General features: G+C 44.4%; 1 protein-coding gene across 1 annotated transcript in view; it reads left to right on the top strand.

Moving 5' to 3' along the window:
* Window positions 1-1,270: 1,270 nt before the first annotated feature.
* CDH4 (cadherin 4) overlaps window positions 1,271-27,156 on the top strand; it is an 821,769-nt gene continuing 795,883 nt past the window's right edge. The window contains exons 1-2 of the mRNA XM_075901106.2: window positions 1,271-1,500; window positions 5,136-5,247. Coding sequence (XP_075757221.2) covers window positions 1,441-1,500; window positions 5,136-5,247 — 172 coding nt within the window. The 5' untranslated portion in view covers window positions 1,271-1,440. The remainder of the gene's footprint in view (window positions 1,501-5,135; window positions 5,248-27,156) is intronic.

Here is a 27,156-nt window from a genome sequence, read left to right as displayed (position 1 = left end):
CCTGGTTTTTACTAGCACTGGCTTTCACTCAAGTTACTCTGATCACAGGAAGGCACGTGCCTATTTCATTCAATCCTCACCTCTACCATAAATTTAATTAGAACAAACATAAGACCTATGGCTGCTTCTAGCCCCTAGTCTCCAGCATAATGCAATGGATGAAACCTCCAAATACCTGCATAAATAGTAATGTGTTTAGCCCTTTGCTAAAACTGAACATGGGCAAATTTTACTCCTTTGTAAACTCAGCCTTTCTTTTTCATGTCGTCTCTTTTCTTTTGGATTTTCTAATATGGGCATTACCACATTATCTACCGGTATCTATATAACAATTCATTCTTTGTCAAAATATCTTTCAGTACTTAACAGACTAACAGTCTTTTTCCCAGTTTGTGACTTTATAAGGGAAACTATTCCAAACTGATATTTAAGCTGTGATTCCTTCTGGGCCTGTTGATTTTTCTTCTCATTTTTGTTTGTTTGTTTTTGTGCAGCACATTACATTGTGGTGGATGAACATGAAGGAAAACAGGTTCCTTTCTTAGCTGCAAGCTGGACTTCTGTGAACACAACTTTGTATTTTTTCCCCTTTTCTTTACACAGTGCAGGTGCTTTTAAAGTGGCCCTAGACTTTTGTAACAGCCAAGACAGACGTAAGTCCTGTCCTCTGTAGGACCATAGGATACTGCCTAAATTTGTAGCTGGAGAGCAATGAAGCGGATCCGACACAAGACTGCTAGTCAACTGATGTTGAACGTATTCATCTCTACCGGACCAAAGGCAATTGTGCCCAACTAGGACCACTAGCTACATCCTTTTAAACGCCAGCGGTTTCAGAACGCTAAGTGAGTATCACACATGCGGATAATGAAGTCCTGGGGGGCTCCCGCTTGGGGGCTGGCGCTCCCATGGTGATCACTTTACCTCTTTATTCTTCGCTTCACTCAACCCAGTGCTCCTGGGGAGCCCCAGCAAGCTGGGTGTCTAGGGCCAGGCACACGGGGACCCAAGGGGGGGGGGCTCCTGCAGGGGTCAGCATGGCTCTCCGCGCACGGCTCCCCTCCAGCAGCCCGGTGCTCCCCTCGCCCCGTGCTCGCCGGTGCCTGAGCAGCAGCAGGGGGCTGCCAAGCGTGCTCCCGGCTCCTGGCGGCTGCCGCGCGTCAGAGCGAGGCGCAGAGCGAGGCTGCTTGCGGGCTGCCTGTCACTCCGGGCCCGGTGGGCCGGGCTTGGGAGGCGGGGACTCGGCAGAGCTGCACCGAGAGCGCTTCACCTGCAGTTCAGAGCGGGCGCGCGGAAGGGGGGACGAGGAGCCGGCGAGTTGATTTGTGGGGAGGGGGAGACGAGAAGGGGGCGGCCCAGGCAGGCTGGAGGGAGGCCGCCTGGGCGCGGGGCAAGCGGCGAGGAGCAGGGCCAGCCCGGAGTCCGAGCGCAGGCGGGGAAATGCCCATTGGCTCAGGAATGCTACTTCTGCTGCTGCTTCCCTTCTGGGGCTCGGCCCGGGTAAGTTGGGGGCCCGGCTCCCACGCCGCCGACTGGCCCAGAGGATGCATCTGGGGAGCAGGGCTCGCCCGGGTTGGGCTCGCCGGCCTCGGCCGTGGGAGGGGAGGGGGGAGGTAGCGTGTAGCTCGTGTCTCTTTACACACGCACCCGGCTCTATCTGCATACAGCTGGGGAGATGCGCGTGTGGCTATCCAGGCACGGGGCCGCCTGCCGCGAGAGAAGCCCACACATCTGTGTGTGTCGGTGTGCCCCGCACATCCGTGTGTGTGTGGCGATGTCTGTGTGTCCCACACATCCTTCTGTGTGTGTATCCCACACATCTCTGTGTGTGTGTGGCGATGTCTGTGTGTCCCACACATCCTTGTGTGTGTGTGTATCCCACACATCTCTGTGTGTGTGTGTCTGTCTGTGTGTCCCACACATCTCTGTGTGTGTGTGTCTGTCTGTGTGTCCCATACATCTCTGTGTGTGTGTGTCTGTCTGTGTGTCCCACACATCTCTGTGTGTGTGTGTGTCTGTGTGTCCCATACATCTCTGTGTGTGTGTATCTCACATCTCTGTGTGTGTGTATCTCACATATCTGTGTGTGTCTATCTGTGCGTCCCACACATCTCTGTGTGTGTGTCTGTGCGTCCCACACATCTCTCTCTCTGTGTCTATGTCTGTGTGTCCCACACATCTCTGTGTTGTGTCTATATGTCCCACACATCTGTGGGGGGTGTCCCACACGCTTTTATGTGAGAGAGATCGAGAGAGATCGTGTTTGGAGCAAGTGGCGGCACGCGCGTTATTTCGTCTCTTGTTGCAGAGAGTGTGTGCAACAATGTCAGGTCTGTGTCTCGTGCTGGAGCGAACACACAGACACACACGCGCGCGCATTCAGACGGCTCTCCCGAGCCATTCGTAGTAAGCACTGGCAGACGAAAAGAGCCTACATGGATAGGGGACGGGTGGCGAAGGCAGAGCGGCACGGAGCCCCTCGGGCGGGACAGGAGGGAGCGCCCACTCAGTTACAGCGCGGTGCTGTCCAGTTCTCCTGGGGGCGGCGGGCCTGGGTGTGTTGCTGTAGGTTTGCAGTAAGGTTAAGGCGCTGATCTGAAAGCTACAGAATGCAGGAACTTCAGCGCTGACTCGGCTCCAAGTGGGACTCGGAGCCAGCGTGTCACCCTCTCTTACGTGTTGCAGCTTCTCTCGAGAGTCCAAACCACGCAGGGTTCCCCGGCAAGAGAGTACCAGGCACAGCAGGGCTAAACGCGGAGCAGCCTCCTTTAACTTCTGAATTCCGTGCCTTTGGCAGATGTATGTCAGCTCCCTCGGAGCATCTGCTGTGTGCCATGGGTATGGCGCACGTCGTTTAATTCCACATCTCTCCATCATTACAGGTTTCCTGTCAGGGCAGCTGCTGGGGGGAAGGTAAGGGGGGAGGGGTTTGACAAAACTTGCCCGTAATTCTTAATATGCCTTTCCTCCCATACACTTGCACGGCTTGTGTGTGTGCCTTTGGGCGTAGCTAGAAATACTCTTCATTCTGTGCTCCGAGTCTGCAGCACACAGTTCCGATACAGTGTATGTCATAGGATGTTGAATGCACATTTGCAATCTATTCTGTAATGGAGGCTTTCTTCCGAATTCAATGTTGTGGCTCCAGAGGGCTAAATGTGTAGTACAAATCCCCGTGAGTGTTAGTTCCTTTTGCCTGCACTGTAGCTATTTTTATAACCTCCATCTTTTGGCTCTATAATTTACTGTACAGTATACTTTAACTGGGCCTGCGCTGTCCTGCGGGCTAATGGCTGGAAAAGTTTGTTTTCAATGTCTTAACGCAGTCGTATCAAATAGACAAGCAAATGAACCCCCCCGGGTTATATAATAGACACACGAGAAAGAATGAATATACGTGGATGTAGTCTTCGAATGTTGCCTGGCAAATGTGGCGTTTGTGTGGGGCTTCTACCTATAAACCAGCCGCGGCATTTATTTATTTTACAGGCGGAGCCCTTGTTGTGCCAAGTTTAATCAGTGGGAAACCTCCTTGTCCCAGTTATCAGCCATGAAAAGCGGGAGGGGGGGGGGGGGAAGCGCTGGAAACTGGCAAGCTTCCCTGTACAGCGGCACTAGCTTGCAGTTCTCACAACTGGGCGATTTTAAATCCAAAAGCTATTATCTTCAGGTAGACCTTCTGAAATGTGTCCTAATTGCAACATCTTGCCGGAGACCGTGAGAGTCCACAGAGCTGCTGCTTTCTTGCACTTCCCAGACAGGAGCTGGCATCTGTCTCCCAAGCGTGATTTCGAGCAGAGATTACCATTGGCTTTTCTTTCTGCTTAGTAAGCTCATCTGAAAGGACAAGCAGTGTGTGTGTTGCTGCGTGCATGTGCGAATGCAGCTTTCTCTCAGTTCATAATTATTTTAAAATCCACCTGATTTCCTGGTTTAAGGGGCTCTGTCTGCTGGGATTATGTGTGTGTGTAGTGTGTAGGTATGCGTGTGTGTGTGTGTGTGTGTGTGTGTGTGTGTGTGCAAACTCTTCCTGAGTCAAAAAGTTGCACGTTCTCCTGGTGGGTATCTGATTCGTTTGTCTAGTGCTCGCTGAGTTCTTCCCCTGTGAAATCGGTGTCCAGTAGCTCGCGAGAGATCATCTCTGCCCCTTGAGCTTCAGACATTCCCCTGCCACCAGCATTTAGCTGTAGGTAACTCGCTACGGAGCTTTATGGAGCATCGACCAAGGCTGAGCAGGGATAGTCCTACATTCGGGGGAATCCCGGCTGGGCGCTGGATGCATCGCGTCTGGAGTCCGGTCCCTGGCTTCTCTCTGCAGCGCGGAGCGAAGGAAAGAGAAAGTTGCTTGAAGCTGCCAAGTTTTTCAGGAGGCGCTTTCCCTTTAAGCCAGGCGGGTCTGGGGCTGGGCGATGCTAATAGGCTGCCGTGGCTTGGGGCAGCAGGTGCGGGGTCATCCTTAGGGGGTCTGCTCTCTATTAACCTGCGTGCGCGTGTTCTTGTGTTGCAGGCTCGCGGGCCCCCCTCGCTCCCTGCCAGGTGGTGATTGCTCAGCCAGTCTGCCCTGATTTGCTAGGCGAGGTACCCGGCCGCTTAATGTGTCCAGCGCAGAGTAACCGCGCGCTGCCTGCAGTTGAGCTGGGATTTCAGGAGGCTTTCTGGGGATGGGGTGGAGCTGGTGCCGAATTCAGAGAGGGACGGGGGAGGAGCGCCTCTTCCCAGTCCTCGCGGAATTATTTTTAATCGGGCTCCAGCCCGGCCATGTAAGGGGCCCGATCCTGCTTACGGATAGGAAAACTCCCACGCATTTTAAGGTTGCAAGATCAGGGCCTCCAGTAGAAAGGAGCCCTGTTGTTGTCACTGATGAATTGCTTATCCTCGACCCCACCCCCTTTAATCACACCCAGTCAACCAGGCTATGAGTAACAATTCCTTATTGCATTTCAAGCCACTATTTTCTGTCCAGGTTAATGTTTCTAAATACCCGCAGGAGCTCCTTTTACAGGCTTCTTGTTACATGCACAGACCCAGTCTCTTACTGCACACTGCTTTGTAGTTCAGGTTCCACGACACCTGAACGACATCTTAACAGCAAACAAAAATCATGTTGTTTGTTTCCCTTTGATTGTTCTCCACAGGCACACAATGGGGATATTACAGTCAGACCCACCTGCAAACCTGGCTTTTCAGAAGAAGATTACACCGCTTTGGTTTCTCAAAATATCATGGAAGGGCAGAAGTTACTCAAAGGTAAGTGGAGGAAAATGATTCCTAGATGCGGCAGTGAAAATCTTTTATGCTCATTTTTTTTCCTGATGGTGTGGGGAGAGGAGCTTAGAGATTTGCGAGGCCAGAATTTTCTGGTTTTGCTGGTGAAATTATCTGTAGAATGTTTGTAGGAGGATGAAGCATGAAGTGGTTTACCTGAGAGTAATAGTTTGTGAATTAGATGAATCATTCCATGACCACGTCACTCAAATGAATTATTGAACTATAGTACATGATGTCTTCCTTTTCACCTCTTAATCTCCCACTCCCCACCTCGTCACAGGAACTTTAGATTGGATTTTTACAGAGTATTTTTATGTATGAAATTCAAAGATCCTTAAATTATCCCTACTTTGAAATGCATGATAAAGCAGACGTTGTTGTTGGAAATGTGGTAAACAAGCCTACAGACATTCTGTTCACAAATGTGGCATTCATTTTCATTACTGCCCCACTGACAACATGAAAACACAAGCAGGAAGAAACTACCAATTAGCTTGATAGTAATTGCAGGATTATAACCACTTTTGCGAATGTAAACTCAAGGGCATCTTCTTCATAACCCAAATGACACTAGATTATCCTGCGTATTGATCTATTTCCCCTACAAGTTAAAAATAATTAAACTTTATATTTGCATGATCCAGAAAATGTATCCTTATTTTACTGCTGTGGAAATTTTTAAAGACAAAATATAACACTCTTGATAGTCTCTAACAGATGCTGTATAATAATTTTGAAATCACAATACAGTGAGAACGGCTAAGCAGCACATCGGGGTTATAATGTTTTACAATGGATAGTAAACTTTCTCACAAGTTTATTTTGTCACAAGGGGCCTATTTCCAGCATGGTGTGAATTATGTCCCCTTCTCTACTTCCCCTCCCCAAATAGCTGACACTAGCTCTGCTGCTTGGATTCATTAGAGAGACAGGACTGCTGTAGTTCTCTCTCTGGCTTCATCACCTGGAACTGAACATTTTGCTTCAGTTATATAACCCTTTTATCTCTCCATGGTCTGGCAGTCAGTTTGGTTTTTCAGCCTAGTTGTCTTAGTTCCGCGGTGCAGGAATTCACCTGGCTGCCCCTCACATTAATTAGCAGATTTTTAAAAAAGTTACTATTTTTTTATTTGAAAGGTAACTATACAGACATGTCATATAGGCAAATCCCAGAACACACGTAAACCATGAAATAACAGAGAAATGCTACCAGGTAGTCACATAGCTAATATCTCTCCCTTCACTGCACAAAAAATGTAGGATTTTGCTGATCAGTCTGTGAGCTGAACGTGTAGATTTTGACCCTTTGGCTATGGGAATTCATTTTGATTTACAGTGTTTTGCAAATATTTATTTCTATTTTTCATCTTACTAAATAATGTCATTAGTCTGCTACTTTTGGAGGAGTATTTGTGATAATTTGGTGTTGATGAATTGTGCTGCAGATTGTGTAGGTGGACAACAGGGATGGAGCAGAAGGTCTGTTTCGAAGAGTTCAAAGTTATTGCCAGCTAAGCCAATGGAATAGCTGTCATTTCATTTCAATACCAGATGCCATCTTTATATAAATATAATTTCATATTTATTTAGTCACTCTAGTTGAGCTGCATAAAAACATGTACTTAATGAACCCTGGTTTTATCCTTTAGGCTACGTCTACACTGTCAGCTTCTTGCACAAGAACTCTTTTGCAGAAGAGTTCTTGTGCAAAATCTCTTCCAGAAGAGAGCGTTTACACTGGCATGTGCTTTTGCGCAAGAGATGTGCTTTTGCACAAGAGCATCCATGCCAGTATAGATGCTCTCTTGAGCAAGAAAGCTCTGATGGCTATTTTAACCATAGGGCTTTCTTGCGCAAGAAATTCATGTTGCCTGTCTACACTGGCCTCTTGCGCAAGAACAGTTGCACAAAAGGGCTTATTCCTGAGCGGGAGCGTCAGAGTTCTGGTGCAAGAATCCCTGATTACATACATTAGAACGTCAGTTTACTTGCGCAAGATACGCAGCCAGTGTAGACAGGCAGGAAGTTTTTGCGCAAGAGCAGCTGCTTTTGTGCAAGATCACGCCAGTGTAGACACAGCCTTAGAATCCAGTGGAGCTCCCACTGAAGTCATGGCAAAACTTCCACTGACTTGGTGGAGAATTGGCCCTCAATCTGTTATTTAAACACATATGTAAAACATATATATATACACACCATATGCAAAATGTGTGCTATGTAACATTGCCAGGTGTTACGTCAGTTGTAGAGCATTTTATCAACTGTAGGAGAGAGGGAAAAAAGTGCAAATGTTGTGTTTGCCAATAGTTAAAGTGTCGTCTTTACACCTTTGGAATTGTACACTCAAATACATGCTGCTGTTTATCATAGAGAAACAAATATCTAATTAATTTGGATAATTGTTGGAGAAAATATGCTACATAAAATTCCACGTTGTGCTTATGTTATTCTTATATATACTCAAGCATGCAAAATTGGTAGTTTTCCAGTTTTGATTTAATTTTACTTCCTAACACACTACGTCTGCGATATAAAATGTTTACTTCTTTCTTTCCATCTGGGTGAAGCATTCAACAATAGTTCATCCCCAAAATGGGTTCATGTTGCTTACATTAATGTGTTTGATGGATTGGCATATGTACTGTTTCACACTATCTAGCCAAGCAAAGCTTTTCTGCCAGTTACCACAATCTTGTCAACAGTATTCAGCAATTCCTCTTCAGGCTCTGTGGGACTGTTTGCGTGAGAGAGGCATATAGGGTTAGGTCAGCCAAGATTTTGGGGTAATTCAGGGACAAAAAAAAGTGGTGTTTTTTTTTTCTTTTCAAGTGACTCAAAATGTGAAATGCACCTCTCTGATGACCAACATACATTCCACTTAGCCCTAGAGGGTAGATGATCAATTTGGTTGACTTCCCTAGAGCTCTGGTGATTTTCACCAGTTGAGGATTTATCCCCAGAGGATTTATATGGTGTTATAGACCTTGTGCTGGACCTCAGGCCAGGAATTAATTTCAACTAGTGTTAATAAGATTCAGTATGAATAAATGAGATCTATTTAAAAGCAGTGAGATGTTAAATACAGTATTTACATACTAAATACTTGTCTACATACATACATGTTACAAACACACGTATCAAAATAAAATGTTCCTAGCATTCCTGGTTTGAATAAAGTTAAACAGCTAATGACTACTTATAATTGAGTTATTCCAATGGAAACAGCTTAGCCTTAGTTTGACGACAAAAGCTTTAACGGATTCCTTGTTTTATTATCAGTGTGTCGTAAGCTATTAACTACTACTTTGTGGCTCGTCTTATTTGCTTGAGTCAGCTTTCTAACTTCCTCAAAACATACAGATTCCTGCAGGAGTTATTTGTTACACAGTAATTAACTTGTTTGTGATAAATGGATGGAAGAAATGTCATGGCATTTTGTTTTATGTCTAAATGAAAAGTATTTGCATTCTAAAAATTTCATGCTAATTAGGCTTTAAATAGTTTTCCCCACTAGGGCTGCAAATGCTGTATATTGCATCTTATTGCAAATGCCGTGGCTTAATATGGGGCATTAGCGCATGTGTTCCATAGAGCCAGTAGTTCCCTCCTCTTTTTTATCATGAATCATTTTGATGTAATCATCTAGATTTTTGTCTGTTTTTGTTTTCAGGATAATAAACTTACAGCCATGATTACTGAGGCATGGTAATGTGTAAAATAGGATGGTAAAAGTATTTTTCCTTAGGCTAAAACTGAACCTTCTCAAAGCTGCAGCATAGCAGAGGACAATTACTGTGCTGGTATCTTTTTCTCTGTTTGTTAATAATTAATGTAAACTAAAACTGGTGAGAACATCTATCCTGAGGGGCTGGCGGCAAGGAGATGTTGCTACCCTGGAGACCAAGTTCAGGAACAACCAAAGGGGTTTGATCCTTGGGCTAGTGGAGTACAGGTCTACTAGGGTGATAACCTTTTGGCTTCCTAAAGAGGAAGGGGTAACTATTCAGTAGGTTGCTGGTAATAGTGGGCTGTGTGGTTTAAAGGTGACTGGGAAAAGTAAATTAACACATTGGTCTGGGGCCCTTTTTAATGCTCCTTTATAAAGCCTAAAAGGTGGGATCGCATTTTTTTTTAAATGTGGGTTTTCACATTTAAAATTCAGACATTGTCTGCTCTAGCATTGTGATGTCATAATTTCCCCAGGCATCATCATAATCTGGTTAGGCTCTTACAGAGCTTGCATCTCTCTCTCTCTCTCTCTCTCTCTCTCGTGGCTAGAAGCACAGTAAGTGTTGTGACTTGTCTGTCACCGAGGCACGCTAATCAAGAGACTGAAAGTGAAGCTATTGAGAAGGATGGGTTTTTTAGTGAAACCGTTTAAAACTCCCTTTTGTTTTCTGTGGTTCACATCTAGTTTATATCTTCTGTACTGTCCACAAACCAAGGTGGTGCTTTGTCTCTTTTGATTTAGTTAAAGTGGTATAAATCCCCTACTGTGGACACACTTTGATTTCTTTTTAAAGTGTTCAGATTATGTCTACACTACAGCCTATGTCTTCACAATTTATGAAGCTCAGCAATGTGCATAAATCACCTTCGTGAGTGACATAAGGTACATCGACCAAAGGGCGTGTTACACAGCATCTTATTAGTGTGGGAGCTCCTCTCCCCAACGCATCTGCCGCTCTTGGAGGTTGTCTTTTTTTTTTTTTTTTTTTAAATGCCAGCAGTGGGGAGCTCTTTCTCATTGGCATAGAACATCTTCACCAGGTGCAGATGTCTCTGTATGCCTGTGCTGCAGCAGCATTATACATGCTTATTTCTGTGTGGGAAGAGGAACAAGCTGACTGCTACAAAACAGTTTTATGCTAGGATAACTGGATCCACACTAGGACTTTGACTGGCATAACTAATTTGATTAAAATAAAACTCTATATCTTTTACTGAAATAATGAAATCAATATGAAATTGATATGTATACCTAGCCAAGTGATATTTTTGAATAAAGTAAATTTTTTCTTAAAGGAACTTGCAGCTTAAATGAATGTGTAGGGAGTACGAGCTCCTAATAGGAATCTTCCCCACTCCCCGCATCCCGAGACGTCTTCTGCAAAGTCAGGGAAGATCAGACTCCACATTCCTGATATTTTAAAAGCTTAAAACAAGCAAAAGAGGAAAAAACCTAACAAACCCTTCAGGGCCTCTTTTATCCAATAGTAGTCAAAAGCAAAAATAAGCAAAGTCCCTATTTTATATATCTATATCTATATAACTCTAGCTCACATTTCATACCAGCCTCTAATGTGCTTTTTCGAAACACCTGACTGTAAAATAGACGCGGGGCTCCCTGTTGCTGCCACCACATCCCAGGCAGCAATGAAGGGCTGGCTAGGGGAGGCTGGCTCCTAATCCCACCACTTCTGGGAGCATGTTAGGCTCTTACACCTTCCCCTTCACTTGGCCCAGGGACCCGGCAATTCCATTGACCTCTTGGATGATCTCGTTGCATGGAAAACATTGATGAAGACATTTTCAGGCAGCTAGCCCCTTCTGTCGCTTGATCCGCCGTAGCTACACTTCTATCTTTCGCACTCTAGCTCAATCGGAGTTACCCTGGGTAAGTCTGCCTGAGCTGGAAATTATCCTCCAGCCCCACTGATCTGAAGACATACCCTTAGAGATTACAAGGTATTGATGACTAGAGCAGGGGACTGGACTTGATGACCTTCTGAGGTCTCTTCCAGTTCTATGATTCTATGACTGTGTGATCTGAATGTAGCTAGGTGACATACACATCTTTCCTACTGCTCACAGAATTTAATTAAGCTCACTGAAGACCATTCCACTGTCCATCAGGATAATGGATTTCAGTCACTTTAGTCCAGTCTGTATTCAGTTTATATTCATTCCAGGTTCCCATTTGCCAGGTTTGGAAATCAGTGAGCCAGTCACTCTGAAATCTAAAATTTGGGTCTTGCCTCGCTAGGTCCACCAGCAACGGAATGGGGATGTGCAAAGAGGGCAATTGTCCCAGCGTCCAGTTGATTCCAAAGAGCTGAGGCTCCAGCTGCCAGCACTGGTACCAGGAACGTCAGGCCTTGTAAATTGCCGCTGGAGTGCCATGAGGCTGCTCTGGATGGCTCTGAGGACGGGTAGGGTCACACACTGCACTCTGGATGACACTGGGGACTGCGGGAACGGCGTGGCGCACTGACTGCCCTGCCCCTTCTGCCTGAGGCCCCACTTGGCCCCTGGTCTGTGCATGGCTCCCTGCCTCTCAATCTCCAGTTCAACTGGATAAGCCAAGACCAAAAAGAGGGAGGAAAGCATACTCAGGTATCCTAGTGCGAGAGAGACACGATCCTGCCGTTTACTTACCGTGATGGCTTTTCAGTTTCTAAAGAAAGTGGTCATAGTGTTTAGGGTAAGGATGTTAAATTGTGGTTGTCTGGATACACGATTAGTTGATAAGGGCCGCTCTGCAGAGCCGCAGCAGGGGCAACTCCTGGAGCAGGCTCGAGCTGGGGCCGAGCAATCCTGGTTTGTGCCAGCTCCAGGAGCCACCCATGCTGCAGCCCTGCATTTTAAATGTAGTAAGAACTGCTGGGCTCTTATTACATTTAAAATGCAGAGACCCAGCATCCCAGTCTAGCATGAGCTGGGACTGCTCAGCCTCAGCTTGCACTGAGTCTGGCAGCCCCTCTTCACGGTGGCCAGCCCTGTGTGCTGCAAATGGGGACTGCTTGGCGGCAGCAGCCCGTATCCATGGGGGGGACCTACCTCCCCACTGGGACCCCCAAGGACAGGGCTGCTGCTGGAGCAGCCACTGCCAATGGTGAGCCTTGGCCCTTTATAGCAGCCTCCCCTATCCCTCTGCTGCCTCTAATAGAGACAGCAGGGTGGGGAAAGGAGGGGTTTGCACAGCAGAGATGGTGCTGGGGGAAAATGAGTTTTAAATCAGCTGCCCCCTAGCACTGGCTCCTGTCTTCCTCCCCTCCCCCCGGTTGCCTCATAGAGGCAGTAAGGGTGTGGGGGAAGCCAGTAGTTGATACTTCATTCGACTACCTGATTATGCTTATTGGGTAGTTGACTACTTGCTAACATCTCTAGTTTGGGGACAACACTCCCTAACTTAAGAGCTGATTCTGCGTTAACGTGTTCTGGCTTGGCTGAGTTGCTGTGTTTTTTGCCTAAGTCCTTTTTATTCTTTCTTAAAAAAAAATACACCTTTCCCCTCACACACACCTCTTTTCTTCGCTCTCAGTTGCATTTAGTGGCTACTGGAGAAATAATAGGAGTGATAAGGATTGCAGCTGTAATATTCCATAGCCTCAGAAATGTTTAACATTTAAAAGACGTAGCTTCATAGTGAGTCCCCAGGCCATAACCTTCTGTTCTGAGGGGCTCCGATTAATTACTTTTTATTGCAGGTGATTTTATGAATCTGCCCACTGCTGAAAGGGAACTACAAACCTGGCATGCTAGAGGCATTTAAAGCAGGGGTTTCTTCCATGTCTTCTGGGGGTGGGGAGAAAGAGACACAGATGTATTTGAGCAATGTGTTTAAAAAATGGAAACAGTTGTTTAGCTGAGGCTTTTAGCCTTGCATGTGTGCTTTAACGTCCAAAAATAAAACCCTATGAATGCAGCATCTCCAAAATCATGCATGGCTACTTATGTGTATTGTAGCCTCCTCAGTAGCTTTTTGGCTTCTAAAGCTTAGTGGGGAAGAGGGAGACCTGGTCCCTGGAGACATTCTATCAGTCTTCAGCCTAATGGGCAGAATGTCTTTAGTGCCACTGGGGGAGGGGGCATCATTAGAGGCAACATTCACACTACCTTCACGGCATGCATGTGTACTACTTTTCCCCTCCATGCCATCAGTTCATAGAAGGTGCACAACCATCATCCTGTCTTTGCTATGTCGTATTATGTTCCCTTGATGTGTCCTCTTGCTGGAATTTCCAGGAAGCAAAGGGAAGGTTACTTGGTCCCCTGTTCAGTACCAATCCCAGTCTGCCCTAGTGTGTTCAGTGGGGAATTCTACTACTGCCTGTTCTAACGATTCCCAGAACCTCTTCTGGTTTGGTGTGACTTGGTGTTTCTAGTGGCCTATGCTGTATGCTTAGGGTTGCCAGGTGTCTGGTTTTGAACTGGACACTCCAGTATTTGAGCTTTCTGTTCGGGCAACAAATTAAGAAAATAGAAATGTCCACTATTTTCTAAATACGATGTAATGCAGATTGTGATGTAATGTCAAATGTGTCCAGTATTTTTGTTGAAACCATCTGGCAACCCTATGCATGCTCCCCAGTTGATGTGTATTTGAACAGAAACCTACACCAGCCTTGTAAGTTCTACATGATTTTTATATTAAAGCCTGAAAGCAGGTGAGCATCCAGTTAGCCCCAGGACTCTTCCCTACATATTGACCAGTCTTCTGTCCTTACATTTTGAGCAGGGAGCTGTTTGTTCTTTCACTCTGTCTTTGTCTAAGTGGTGGTTAGTTGGCTGGCCACTTCTATAGTCTTCAAGGCTTGTTCCAATAAGCTTGTCCTCTCCCGCTTTAAGCCCAAAGTTTTCCAGGAGAAGGAGCCTCTCCACCTGTCCTACCTAGGAAATGCTTCTCCAGTCCCACAGCTGTCTGATTAAAAGTATTTAATTCACCTCGGGCTTATTGCAAATCAGAATGTACCAGATAAATAGGGAATTCAAGGGAAGTCCCCGGGCAAGGACCAATATGTTGACTCAATGAACATTTCAGGATGGGAGACTACCATGGTGTATTATTCATATTGTGCAGTACGTTCCAGATCCTAGATCTAATATAAAATTGATTTTGGTGTATGTATTTAATGAGACATGACTATTTACTAAGAGCCTGCAAATTAAGCCTCTTGTATTGTTAACAAATATTACATTCCAGATCAGTGTTTCAAACCAAATAGCACAAAATAAAATCAGCTTGTCTCAAATTCTGGGGAAGCAACTGATCCTTATCTTTTTGGCTTTTTCAATGAGAGACTCAGATGTTTCTCTTTTTCTGTAATTTGACTATTCAAAAACTGCACTGCTTCAAAGTAGTCCTCCTAGACAAGGCAATATCTAGGAGAAAAATTAAATAAAACAGCATTTTTTTCCACTAGAACTTGCTATTTGGAGTATATTTTGTTTTCCTGGGACGTGGCTCAGTTATACTTGGCACAGTATAGTTTTGTTAACCAGTATAAAACATATTCTTTTGATATGTAAACCACTGACACCTACATCTTCCAATCTCAGACATATTTATCATAAAGCAACATCTACATTAGCAAAGTGACCTGTCACTGGCTATGTTACTAAGCAGTGATCCCATTGAGCTGCTGACCGTGTGGAGTTTCTAGAATACTATCTCAAATAGTGTTTAAAATGTTATTGTTTCATCTATCCACACAAATGGTTAAACTCTTCCCCCTCACACCTGTTCCCATGGGCCCAAAGTTGATTCCTGTGGTCTCCTCCACAGACATTCTGAGTGACAAGTCAGTTGGGCAAGTCAGTTAATATCCTGGTGTCTCACTTCCCCATCTGCACAATGGGGTGAATAGCACAACCCTGCCTCAGAAGTGTTGCGAAGATAAATGTATTAAAGGTTGTGAGGCATTCAAATGCTGTGGCAACCGGGGGCATATAAGCACCTTAGTCATCAGTGGGTCAATTTACTAGTGTAGAGGGGGCTTAAAAGTCTGATTCAAAAGCACTATTGATTATGGGATTTTCAAAGGAAGCCTCAGTTAAGCCCCCTGATTAGTTTGATCCTGCCCACAGAAGTCTTGTGATATGGTCCAGAAACCCCAAGCATTAGCACTCTCCTGTGCGACTGGAGCTTGAGTAGAGCCCTGGTGTCCCAGGTTGAGTGTGAATGAGGTTTGTGTGTTTGTGGGGTTTTTTTTCTCATCTGTTTGTGGCCCCCTTTTCCCCCCAACTAATTTTTTTTTCTTTTTTCGTCAATAGTGTTTGACTGAAAAAGGTTCCCCACTCCTGATCAGGGTGGATTGATTTAAATCATAATTTAAATAGCCCCAAAAATCATTGTTTTAAATCAAGTTACCAAAAAAGCTAAAACTGACTGCTTAGAGTACACTTAATTTTGGCGTAAGCCTCCTTGAACTCACTTGCACTTTTTTGTTTTGTTTTGTTTGAGAAAGCAAGTATAGATTGGGATTGCTTTGGAAAAGCTGAGTCATGCTGAAGTGAAACAGGAAATAGAATCTGATGCTGAAACTAAGGTTTTCTGCGCCTGCGGCAAGCTACTGAACTGTGCCTCTCCCTGCCCCCAAAAAGATACAATTCTTAATTTTTTGTATTAATTTTGTTCATTGCACATTGTTAATTGCACATATATTGAGATTGTAAATAGATGATAGTAAAGATATAAATGAAATAATATTCTAACTTTCTAATTTTAGGGGCACATTTGTGCCCCTAAATGTACTGTCTTTTTTTTTTTTTTTTTTTTTTTTTTTTTTACGGCTCTGAATAGAATTATGGCATCACCATTATGGTCTGTGGCCATGGCCTTTTAAAGTAAGGGGCATCTATTGTGTAATATAACATAAGAAAATGACACCGTGGCAACTGGCAATTCTAGATTTCTCTTACTGCAGCTTTCCGTATTGTATACTTGGGTGATAGATTCTAAAACAGGCTGTGCAAAGGGGCCTCCGCAGGCCGAATCTGGCCCTCCAAACGGGTTGATCTGGCCTGCGGCCACCCTGCCACTCCTCTGATCCCCTTCAAAAATTGTTACTCACCTCTGTTCTAAACCTAGTTAACTAATTAAACAAGGCAGAAGGGTTAGCTGAGCTAAACTTTTTTTTTTTTTTTTCAGTATCCAACACCTCAAACAGCTTGGGAATTTATTTGTCAAATCACACTTGTACTAAAAGGGATAGAAAGTGTCTTCAAAAATGATGTATTGCACTGTGAATTATTTGAGTTACTAACCAGTTGATCCACTCAGCCATATCCACATCTTCATCTACACCATTTTCTCCCAATAATCAGTTTTCCTTATGATGTTTCATTCTTGCAGCTACGCCTGCATCATCTTGCACTGCTTACACTTGACATGTTTTCCTTTTTCACATATTCCCAGATAGGGTCTCTCTTATGCCAAGAAGCCAACACATTTTTTTTTCCTGTGGCAAAAGTGGGGGGGAATATAGGAAGCTGGGTGTCTGTTGAATGTTTTCCTTTTTTCTTTCCAGTCCACTCCACTGTTCTTTTCTATGCTGCCTCTATCCTTTCCTATATATTGTCTCTCTGTCCTAAGACAACGTCTTAACTAACTCCTCTGCTGTGCTTGGCTAAGGTCCACCACCACTGAACAAAACAATCCTATCCAGCCTGTGTCTCCTTGCACATGTTACTTTTTAGTTTGCTGGGAAACAAATTGAAAGCCAAGAACTTTCAGATGCAAGATCCAGTAGTTAGTCTGGACAGACTAGAGCTGTTGGTTCACTTTTATGAAACTATGTTTAAGTGTAGCATGTTTGTGATAATATTTAATTGTAACTTGTTTTAAGTGATAAATTTAGTATTTTATTGATTTTAAAAAATTCAATTTAAATAATTGGATTTTTAACTTTTTAATTAAATCCCAGCTTTTTAATTTTTATTTTTTTAAATAATCAATTTTTATCAATCCTGATCATGATCTAGAAGAAAACAGGTACCTAAACGTAATGTAGTTCATGGAGCCTGGTAACATGTTGAAATACTATGTCCACTACTAAGTGTTTACAGGATCGTGTCCACTGCTTGCCTCTTAGATAAAGTTTGTAAAACTTCAGTTTTTCAATGGCTTAAGGAGTTATTCTTTATAAGAATCCCTTCCCAATTGACTAGAAATGAAGTTCACAGTGGGATTGATCCTGGACCATTGAAGTCCATGGGGAATCTTCACATGTATTTAGAGGCAGAAGAATTTACCGTATCTATGTATTTTTCTCTGTATGAAACCATGTTTGTAGTTACAAAACCTCACTGGTTAACTTTTTTTATTGTATCTAGATCATTCCATGGTCCACATACATCATCCTTGTAATTTTATTTCAATGTCAATTTTTTTTCCTGAAACAATATGATTTTTTTTAAAACTATTTTTAATTGGCAGAAGGACTTTGTGGAAATCAAATAGAGTCTGCAAAGATGGATGCTTGCAGGTGAATGTACTTGTCTAGCTTCTAGCAATGCTAACTTCTAAAGAGGTGGTAATTTAAACACAAGGGACTAAAATTCTGCTGTGTGCATCACCACTAAAGTCCAGGCATAACTCTGAGCGTTATTTGTCTCCCTGAATAAAGGAAACATCAGACTTCTTCAAGAGCATCAAGCATAAAGATTTTGTTTTGAACAAAATAAAAGGAAAACATCTGTTCTTTTTCCTCAAAATATTTGTCAGTAATACTGCTTTATTTCCTTCAGCAGAATCATTCCCAAGTGAATTCCTGTGAAATGCATAAAGTTGTTAGTTGAGCAAAATTCCTTTCTGCTGCTGTCTTTAATGTTGTTCTTGCTTATATTTGACTGAAATAGAACTGCATTCATGGCCTCTTAATGTTGCTTATTTATTTATTTTAAATTGCAAGTGCATGGAAAAAGAGAGGAGAAACAATGTTTTGGCATCTGGGTTGTACAGTCATTAGAAGCTGAGATTTTCATTTACTAGTCTGCGCTCTCTTCCCAACGCATCACCTGTTTCTATGACACTGACTCATTACATGCCAGCCTCATCTCTTGCTTATTCTCTGTTCACATTTAATGCAAATGCTCAATTATATTTGCTTTGCCAGTCCCGGCAATCAATGGCTATTAGCCAGGATGGGCAGGGAGGTGTCCCTAGCCTCTGTTTTGCCAGGAGTTGGGAACAGGCGACAGGGGATGGATCATTTGATGATTCCCTGTTACGTTCATTTCCTCTGGGGTACCTGGGATTGGCCACTATCGGAAGAGAGAACACTGGGCTATATGGACTTTTGGTCTGACCTAGTATGGCCATTTTATGTTCTGTCGCCTGCCTCCGCTCCCATTTGCTGCCCTTTGGTAACACCAAGAGCCAATAATAGGGACTAGTTCAAAACTCCTTTGGCTACATTGTGACTAGCTGCTATGATGGGCTGGGTATGCTACTGCCTGTTAAAATTTCTGCTCTTGTAACAATCATTTTATGGAAGGCCCAGTTGGAGGGCTGCATCCATTTGTTTTACCCATGCAATAGAAAACTAAAAATATAAATCCTTTCCATTTAAATCAAGACCCAATCTATGTGTTACATTGGTATCCAGAAGCATTGCTACCATTAAGGTTTTTGACATGTGCTTTATAAATCACAATTTTGTAGTTGTTTATAGATGAAGAATAAAAACTAGTTCCAGCCTAGTTTGTCTGGGAATGATCACCCTGCTTTTTTTTTCCTTTGAAATAATTATAAACATAGCAGTTAGTCAAAGATAAAAAGCCACGATTACAAAATTTGTCACTTACAAAGCTATTCATTGGCCCAAACAATCAATCCTGGCTATAGGAAGTCCCCAGAAGGATACCACGAAGACGTGTCAAAGAAGCAAATAAAACTATTTCTTGTCTGAGAGAGTAATGTAATGTGGGATTCTTGGCATGCAAAGCAAAACCACCAAGACTTATAGTAGCAACTGCTTTAATTAAAAACAAAATCATGGTTTGGCAATTCTGTGGGTATAAATGTGAAAACCCAAACACCAGAGTAAGCGGTTGCACTTGAATAAGTACAAATCAGTGCTGATTTAAGACATAACATGTAACAAGCTATTTATCCATGATGAACTTATCCATGAATTAAATAAATAAAGTAACTGTGATATTAATCAACCCTAAGAGTTACTACATGCACTTGCTGCTGGAGACAGTCCTACTGACTTGAGAGAGACTACTCATGCAGGATCGGGCTCGTAGTACGCTAGCAAGTTATTACCTTCGGGGGCAGGGATACCTCAGTGGCTTGCACATTGGCCTGCTAAACCCAGGGTTGTGAGTTCAATTCTTGAGGGAGCCATTTAGGGATCTGGGGCAAATTTGTCAGGGGTGGTACTCGATCCTGCTATGAGGGCAGGAGACTGGACTCAATGACTTCTTGAGGTCCCTTCCAGCTCTGAGATAGGTGTAGTGCTTCATAGCCTTTTGGAATGCTGGGCTGGCTTGAATAATGCTGCCAAATATGCAAATGTTTGTGTTGTGTTTAAGTCTCGTGCATCAGTGCCTTGTGATCTGAAGTGGGAGCCGCTTTCTATTAACTTGGCTCTGTCTTGTTTGACAGCTTGGACCAAGCTAACTTTCCTCTGCATTGTTGCTTTTGCGTATTCCGAACCACCTTCCTGTTGAACAGAAAACCTCCATCATCTACTTCTCTGGTTTCCTCCATAAACACATTTTCCAGTCCCAGATACTTTGCTTATTGCAGCATAACCCAGTTCTCAGGGCCTCTCATGGGGATGAAGGGCAGTTGCCCTGAGGTCCAGTGATTTTTAAAAGGCTTGGGGCCACTACCGTGGCAGCTATGGCACCTGGAGTTGCAGGCCCTAAATTGTCACTGGAGACATGCATGGCACAGTGTGGGTGCCAGTTAGGGCTGGCTGGGGGAGGCGCAGCGTGGTCTGGGCAGTGCTGAGGGCTGGCTGCCCCCTTCTGCCTGAGGCCCCACCCTTTCCAGGAGGCCCAGAGCTGAGCTTCCTCCACATTGCCCAGGACTTGAAGTCTGCCTTCAGCCCTGCCTGTCCCCAAATTAAAGCTGTAAAATCCCATGGAATTTAACGGGTTAAACTATAGGTTAACTGGTTAACCACCCATTGTGGATGGGGTATGTGCTGGAGCAGCCCCAGCACTTGTTTCACAGTGGGCCTGGCTGGGCTGGAGCAGCCCCTCTCTCGCGCTCCCCTTGGCTGCAAACAGTGAACTGCAGCTAATGGGAGCTGTGATACTCCGTGTCTACAGACACTTAGATAAACAAAGCATCTTGTGGCCTGCCAGTGGCTTATCTGGGCAGGCCCGTGACTCAACTTTGAAAACCCCGTCTCTAAGCATGTGTATGATGTGCCTTTCTGTGGTGTCTGAATCCCTTTGGTTGGCCTGCTAACTGTAAATATGTAGCCCAGAAGCTTAAAAGTCACCCCAGTTGTAGGGGTGTTCCTCTTCTCCAGTACCTCAAGAATAGCATTAAGACATATGAATGTGGTTTGGATGGGGAAATTTCCACTGGGACCACCTGGACTGCCTCTAGTCTATGGTAGACAACATCAAGAGTCAGTGATGGCAATTTGGTGGCGCTCTCTCGGCCTGAAAGTTTTTTCTGTTTAGAATGTATTTTAATTATGTGAGACAAAACTGGCTGAGATGTCATCTTGCCCTTTGCTGCTATGAATATGTAATAACTATATTTCTCATCAGCACTGAGTATCTAGATTGTAAATGGACAATAAGGCTCATCAGGAGGCCTGTATGGTGTATTGGTCTTTTTTGAGGACCTATCCTACAGATGGGAAAGCTCAAAGGCAGGCTTAGACATTTGTCCACATTTCTGAGTATTTTAAGGTTCCTTCCCCAGAACTCCTCCCTCCTTTGCAACTCTCTAGCTGACATCCTGGATCTTTTTTTTTTCCCTGTGACTCTCCAGGTGACTCTGCTTCTAAACCAGCATGTAAAGACTCCCACTGTCTTTCCCAAGATGCCACTAAATCCAAATTTGCGTGGTCATACTCCTGTGGTCTATACTTACTGTGAGATTGAGACTCCAGGGATGGATCATTTGGCGTTTGATTTGTTGGGTCGAATAAGAAGTGTGGCTGTGAATGGGTAATGGCAAAGCTGACCTGTGGGCTGAGGGCTGCTCTAGCTGGGCTGGAGCGGTCCCCCACCTGGGATCCAGCTTAATGTTTATCTGATTAGCTGATTAAACAGGATTTTACATCTCTAGTAAGGAACCACTAAATTGAATGCTGGTGGTGCCTCCATTGCTCCACAGAGTCGCAAAGAGTAAAGGAAGTCAACAGGAGAATTTCTCCCCATCAACCTCGCACAGTGGGGCCACCACAGAAATTCAGTGTAAGGTACATAGACTCCAGCTACATTATTCTCATAGCTGGAGTTGTGTATCTTAAAACAGATTTCTCCCACACTTTAGGCCTGGCCCAAGGCTGCATTACCGCTTGTCCCAAAGTATGTCAGATTTGAATTCAGTAGGGACTTTCTTTCATGATTTCTGGGCTGTGCCACAGATTTTTCAGTCAGAAGTTAGAGCCATATACCTAGCCTGAAAAAGGTATAGAAATGTTTGTTTGTCTGATTATGGGGGAAAAAGACTGCCTTGGTCTGGAGACTAGATAGCTATTTATCAAGTTAATTCTGTTCCCCCATCCCTGACTGGTTATCTCATTTCTAGTAAATTGTCCTGTTAAGTAGGAAATGAATGAGAATGTGTTGCTACATCCCTATAACCCCCTGCCCAATGAATAGATTGCGCTCTGCACTTCTGTTATGGGAACCACCAAACACTTCTGAGCTAATTTAAAGAATGCAAGAAAAAATGTAAAGAAAGTGATATTAAAATAACGAATCCACATCTAAGCTATTTGTGCAGGGAAAACTTGTGCTGACTTGAAGTCAAAGAGCCAGCAGCAGACCAAATGTTGTGTTTTAACTAACCTGTGAAATCAGGAAACTCAAAGTTCAAGAAAAAACTCCATACAAACCATGCCCTGTTTTACTGCCCCTGAGAAACCTTAGTAATTGCTCTATGGCATTTTTTTTAAAGCCTACATTTCTGGGACTGATCGGTAGCTCAGTGTAGCTGGGATGGGAAAGAATGGAGTTTAGTCCTCAGTCTGCTGAATTTAATAAGTGTGGACATTTTCAACTAGACTATATTGTTTTTAATGCGTTTTAGTATTTACTTGTACTGACTCTTAATATCTTGGTGCACGAACTTCTGCCTGGATTTAGGAAGAATTAAGCTTTCAAAGATATATATATATAATAATCATAGAAACTAAGAAACGTGAAGATAAGAACAGTGCAGGTGCTAAACTAGAATGTGTGCTAGGGCTGTGTATTTGGACTCCAAATGAATCCAAATAAATGCTAATATCAAGTTGCATTTGTCTTTGCTTTTTGTGGCTTTTGTAGGTCAGAGTGACACAAAATGGTGTCTTCTCACTGAAATTTCACTAACTAGATACACACATCCATGAAAATGGCCCAAAGAGTTGTTTCAGCTGCATGAACTGCATACTCTGCCTTCAATAAAATTCCTGTAGCACACTTAAAAACAGATGCAAATATTTGCAATGTAAGTGTACCCTCCTAATGTGCACATTACTTGATTCATGAAGACATATACAAAACATTTCACTGTGAGGGTGATATTGTGAGCATGTTTCTATTAATAAAGAATCAATGTACTGGCAGTTTCATCATATTGAGATTTTAAATGAAGAGGGAAGACACACTGGGTTACAATGGTGGTGTACTGCTGGTACAAATGTATATTATCCCTGGGAGGATCTGTTTTACGATACAATTGGTGTTTTAAGTGGAGCTCAGGTGAGAAAAGTGGAGCAAAGCAATGCATTTCCCTTCTATCCAAACTGCAAATGAGACATTCAGGTTGCAGTGTATGGCATAAAACAATTCCTCTGACAGGAAGACTTGCAGGCAACATTTGTTCTCATCAAGCGATCCCTTTCTGTCAAAGGGGAACAACAGAATTAAGCTGTGCCTGCTAGACTTGGCCCCCCAGCCGGATGCAATGCCGTGGCTGGAATGCGGGGATCTGTGGTTCCTTCTAGCCCTACCTGCCACATGTGCAGAGGCCGCATTCCCACTGCTATATGTACCGTATGTTTGCTAGGGATGTAAAATCCTGTTTAGTCAGTGAATTGGTTAAACATTATGTTTAACCAATTAATTGCTTAAACAAGGGCAGGCAGGAGTGACCCCCAGTTCTTGGTGTACCCTGCCTCCCTTGCCATGGGTGGAGACTGCTCTGGCCAGGCCAGGCCTATGGCAGGTGGGGGCTCTTCCATCCAAGCTGGAGCACTCCTTGCCCGCAGTGTGGTCCAACAGGCCCAGTACACTGCATTGTAGGCCTGTCTGGGCTGGAGCAGACCTTCCTCCTCCAGCTGGGTCACCGGTAAAGGTGATGCTTACCGGTTAACCATTCACATCCCTAATATTTGCACAGCACCTACAGCAAGGGGGCCTATTCTCTAGGCCCTACTGTGATATCTGTTAAATAGTAGTAATATTTCTAAGGCTTTGTTTATACTTATGCAGAGATCAATATGCCAGTGATTGATCTTTTGGGGTTCAATTTAGTGGGTCTAGTAAGGACCTACTAAATCAAATGCTGATGGCACTTCCATTGACCCTGGTCCTCCATGGGAACTCAAGGAGTAAGGCAAGTCGACTGGAGAGTTTCTCCCTTTAATCTCCCATCATGGGACCACCTCAGAAATTCAGTTTAAAGTACGTCAACTTCAGCTACAAAATTCTCATGGCTGGGGTTGCGGGGTCTTAAATCGAATTTCTGGTTTTTAGTGAAGACTTGGCCTAAAAGAGGTACTGCTTTGTTAGCTTGTTCAGAGAGCTAAAATGGTTGATGTCGTGCCTGCCCCACACCCAGTTTTTCCCTGAGCAAGGAGCAGTCCATGCACCTGGGGGCGATGGGACCACAGGCAAAGACTGGAATTGTGTGCTTGCAGGAGAGCGTGTGCACAGGGAAGGCTATGCTGGCTCTGCTCACCATACTGGCGCATACTGAGGATTAGGGTGAAATAATCCTGTATAAATATATGGCGATAATTAGCTAATCAAAGGGCCCAGCCTGTTTCCTGAGGTTGCTACAGCTGTTTAAAAGGCTCATGACTCTAGCCCCTGCAGAGATAGTGCCACAAGCGGGAGCCCTTTTAAATAGCCACATCAACCCTGGGTGGCTGCCTTGCAATGTGGTAGCGCCGGAGCCATGAGCACTTTAAATTGCTGTTATTTAAAGGGCTGGCAGCTCCCCGTCCCTCTTCTACCACATTGCCTGACCGCTCAGTGGGGTTGCCGTGGCTATTTAAAGGCCTTGTGGCTCCACCCCTGTTGGGATAGTGACTGTGAGCCATTTAAATAGGAGCCTGAGCCACTGCCTGGAAATTCGGTGGCACGGGCAGCAGGATATAAATAGAAAGTGGCCAGATGCAGTCTCGAGCCAGATCAAAGCGTTAGGTGGGCCGGATTCAGTCCCTGGGCTGCATCTTTCCCAGTTAGCTGCTGCATTGCTTGTTCTCATCATCGCTTTATATTCTACAAGCTGAATCACATTCCAGCACGTTTCACCATTACGCTAACTTGTTTGTGTGTCTTGTTCACCTGTTGTGACTGTGTTTTAGAGAATTGTTTTGAGCAAAACTCACTGCTTTGTTGTTAAAGGGAAAATCTCCCCCTGTTGATGAGATCTAGAGCTGCACATCTGAGGAGAAATGAGTAGGGAGAGTGATTTTTCCAGATGAAAAATTTACAGAATTTTCCCACTCGCACTAAAAGTACTCTCCTTTGGGATTGGGAGAAGGCATCGTTTCAGGTCTAGAAAGTCTTACTACTTGTCTTTCAAGAGCTTGATTTTTTGCTGGCTGGTTGCTTCACTCCCCTGAGAACAGAAGGTTTATACAATTACATGTAAAAGGCAACTGTTACACTTGTCTCCAGAAGGCTTAATTTTTTGTTCCTACATTACAGGGGTGAATTATTCTTCTGTTTTTCCCACCATGGGACTCTAAATGTTTTTCTTTTTTGGTTGACTTCACATTCCCGTTTGGCTTGTGATTCTCCCAGCACGATAGAGGAATGTGGGTAACTGGCATCAAAAGAATATCTCATTCTTGAGTTTAGGTTTTGGGGTTTTGTGTGTGTGTGTGTGTGTGTGTGTGTGTTTTGTTTGAGGTTGAAGGGAAATGTAGTGTAAAGTTACTGTAATGTTAAGTGTAAAGACTAGGATTGGGTTGAATATAGGGGTGAAATCTTTCTTTTCTGACAGAAGGATACTGTCAGAATGCAACAAAACATTTTTGATGGAACAGCCAGCTTTCAGCAAGACACTAACGGAGAGAGCTTTTAGTGTATGTCTCAGTAATGTGAATTTCCAAATGACTCATTCAAATGAGTTGTAAAAAAACCTATGTAATGTGCTGATGCTGTATGCCATGAAAAATAGTGCGTTCCATTCCTCAAGAGGAAATTTGATCCATCCTGAATAGAATCCAAAGTACCGTAATTCAGGTTTTATGGGTAGCGAGCTCTCTGCATTCAAAGGTTGTGGACTGTATTATAATTATTGTGTGGCTTCATCAACACTATTTTACACTATGGAATAGAGGTCACTGTGTGTGTGTGTGTGTGTGTGTGTGTGATTTTTCCATATAGATTGATGCAGTGCCCTTTCCTCAGTCCCATCCCAAGCAGATGACTGGTTTAGATGGTGGGCTGGCGTAGAGGGCTCCTGTGAGGCTATTGGCTTGCAAAATACAAACACCAGCCTTGGCATGAGGCTGGAATCTTGTTGGGTTCTGAAAGCTATGCACTTGACAGACCAAGGATACCCATGTGAAAGTGAATCAGTAAGTGATGCTCATGGTTGTGACTCAATATTGAACCAACAATCTAAAAACCTATGTAATGGGCTGATGAGAGGGGTCAGTGTTCTGTCGGGTGAGACCTCAAACAGAGATCCTGACCACCTCTGGTTATTTCAGAGCACATTTTACTTTGATAGCAGTATGGATGTTGACTCCAAAGCTCCGACAGAGCTCCCTGGCATATGAAGGCATTTTACCTGTCTGAATTCTCCCTCCATTATCAATAGGATGGGGTATTTTTTTCACTTCCTGCCCTGCGCTCCTACACAGAGCTGCTGGTTCCACCCCAGAGCAGAGCGCTGGTGGACGTGCTCTCTGCATTTTCATGAAGGGGTGACAAGTTCTCCTCCAAGTTCTCCTCCAAGTACCTGAATGACTTAGTGAATGGGGGAATCGTGAATGGGGGGATGACTGTGGCCCGTCAAGGTCACCTGATTGTGGGCTGAGAGACATTTTGCTGACATTGACAATCCACAGGCACCACCTCCTCACAGCTCCCAGTGGCCACAGTTCTCTGTTTCCAGCCAATGGGAGCTGTGGAAAGTGGCAGCCAGCACATCGCTATAGTTCCTCTGCCTGCATGCATCTCCGCCCCAGCTCCCATTGGTTGGGACTGTTAGGACAGCCCCTGAAAGCTATGGGGAGGGCACTACATGTGGATGGTCTATATCATCAACATGTCTTGCAGCCAGGTCTGCCAACAGGGTGAGGAAGGCAAGGGGGCAGTTGCCTCAAGGCCTGGCGATTCAGGGGGGCCCGAGCCTCCTGGCCACCACCACTGCTACTGTGACAGCAGTGGCAGGCAGAGCCCCAGAGCCTTTAACTGGGTTTGGGGTGGGAGTGTCATGCTCCATGTGGCACAGAGGGCTGGGTGCTCCTAGCTCCACCCCTTTTACTGGTCCCTGCCCCTTCTGGGAGTGCAGGGCTGGCCTCCCCTCCCTTGGCCCATGGGCCTGTGCAGGCTGTTGGCTCCCCTACTAATGGGCTGCAATCAGATGATCCTGGTGGACCACAGGTTACCCGCCCCTGCGCTCTACCTTGGGTGTGGTACCCCTTTCCAGTCCATCTCTGACTTCCGAGAGGAAGAATTTAGTACTTAGCCTATCTTTTGTTTGTTTGAAAAAAAGGCATGCAGTGATGAATGCTGTGAAACTGTGTGCACCTCGGATGCAACTGAATCTGCGCTCTGTTACTTATT

Source organism: Pelodiscus sinensis, chromosome 17 (genome assembly GCF_052426305.1).
Source record: "Pelodiscus sinensis isolate ZL-2025 chromosome 17, ASM5242630v1, whole genome shotgun sequence".
Lineage (NCBI taxonomy): Eukaryota > Metazoa > Chordata > Testudines > Trionychidae > Pelodiscus > Pelodiscus sinensis.
This window is presented reverse-complemented; position numbering and strand designations above follow the sequence as displayed.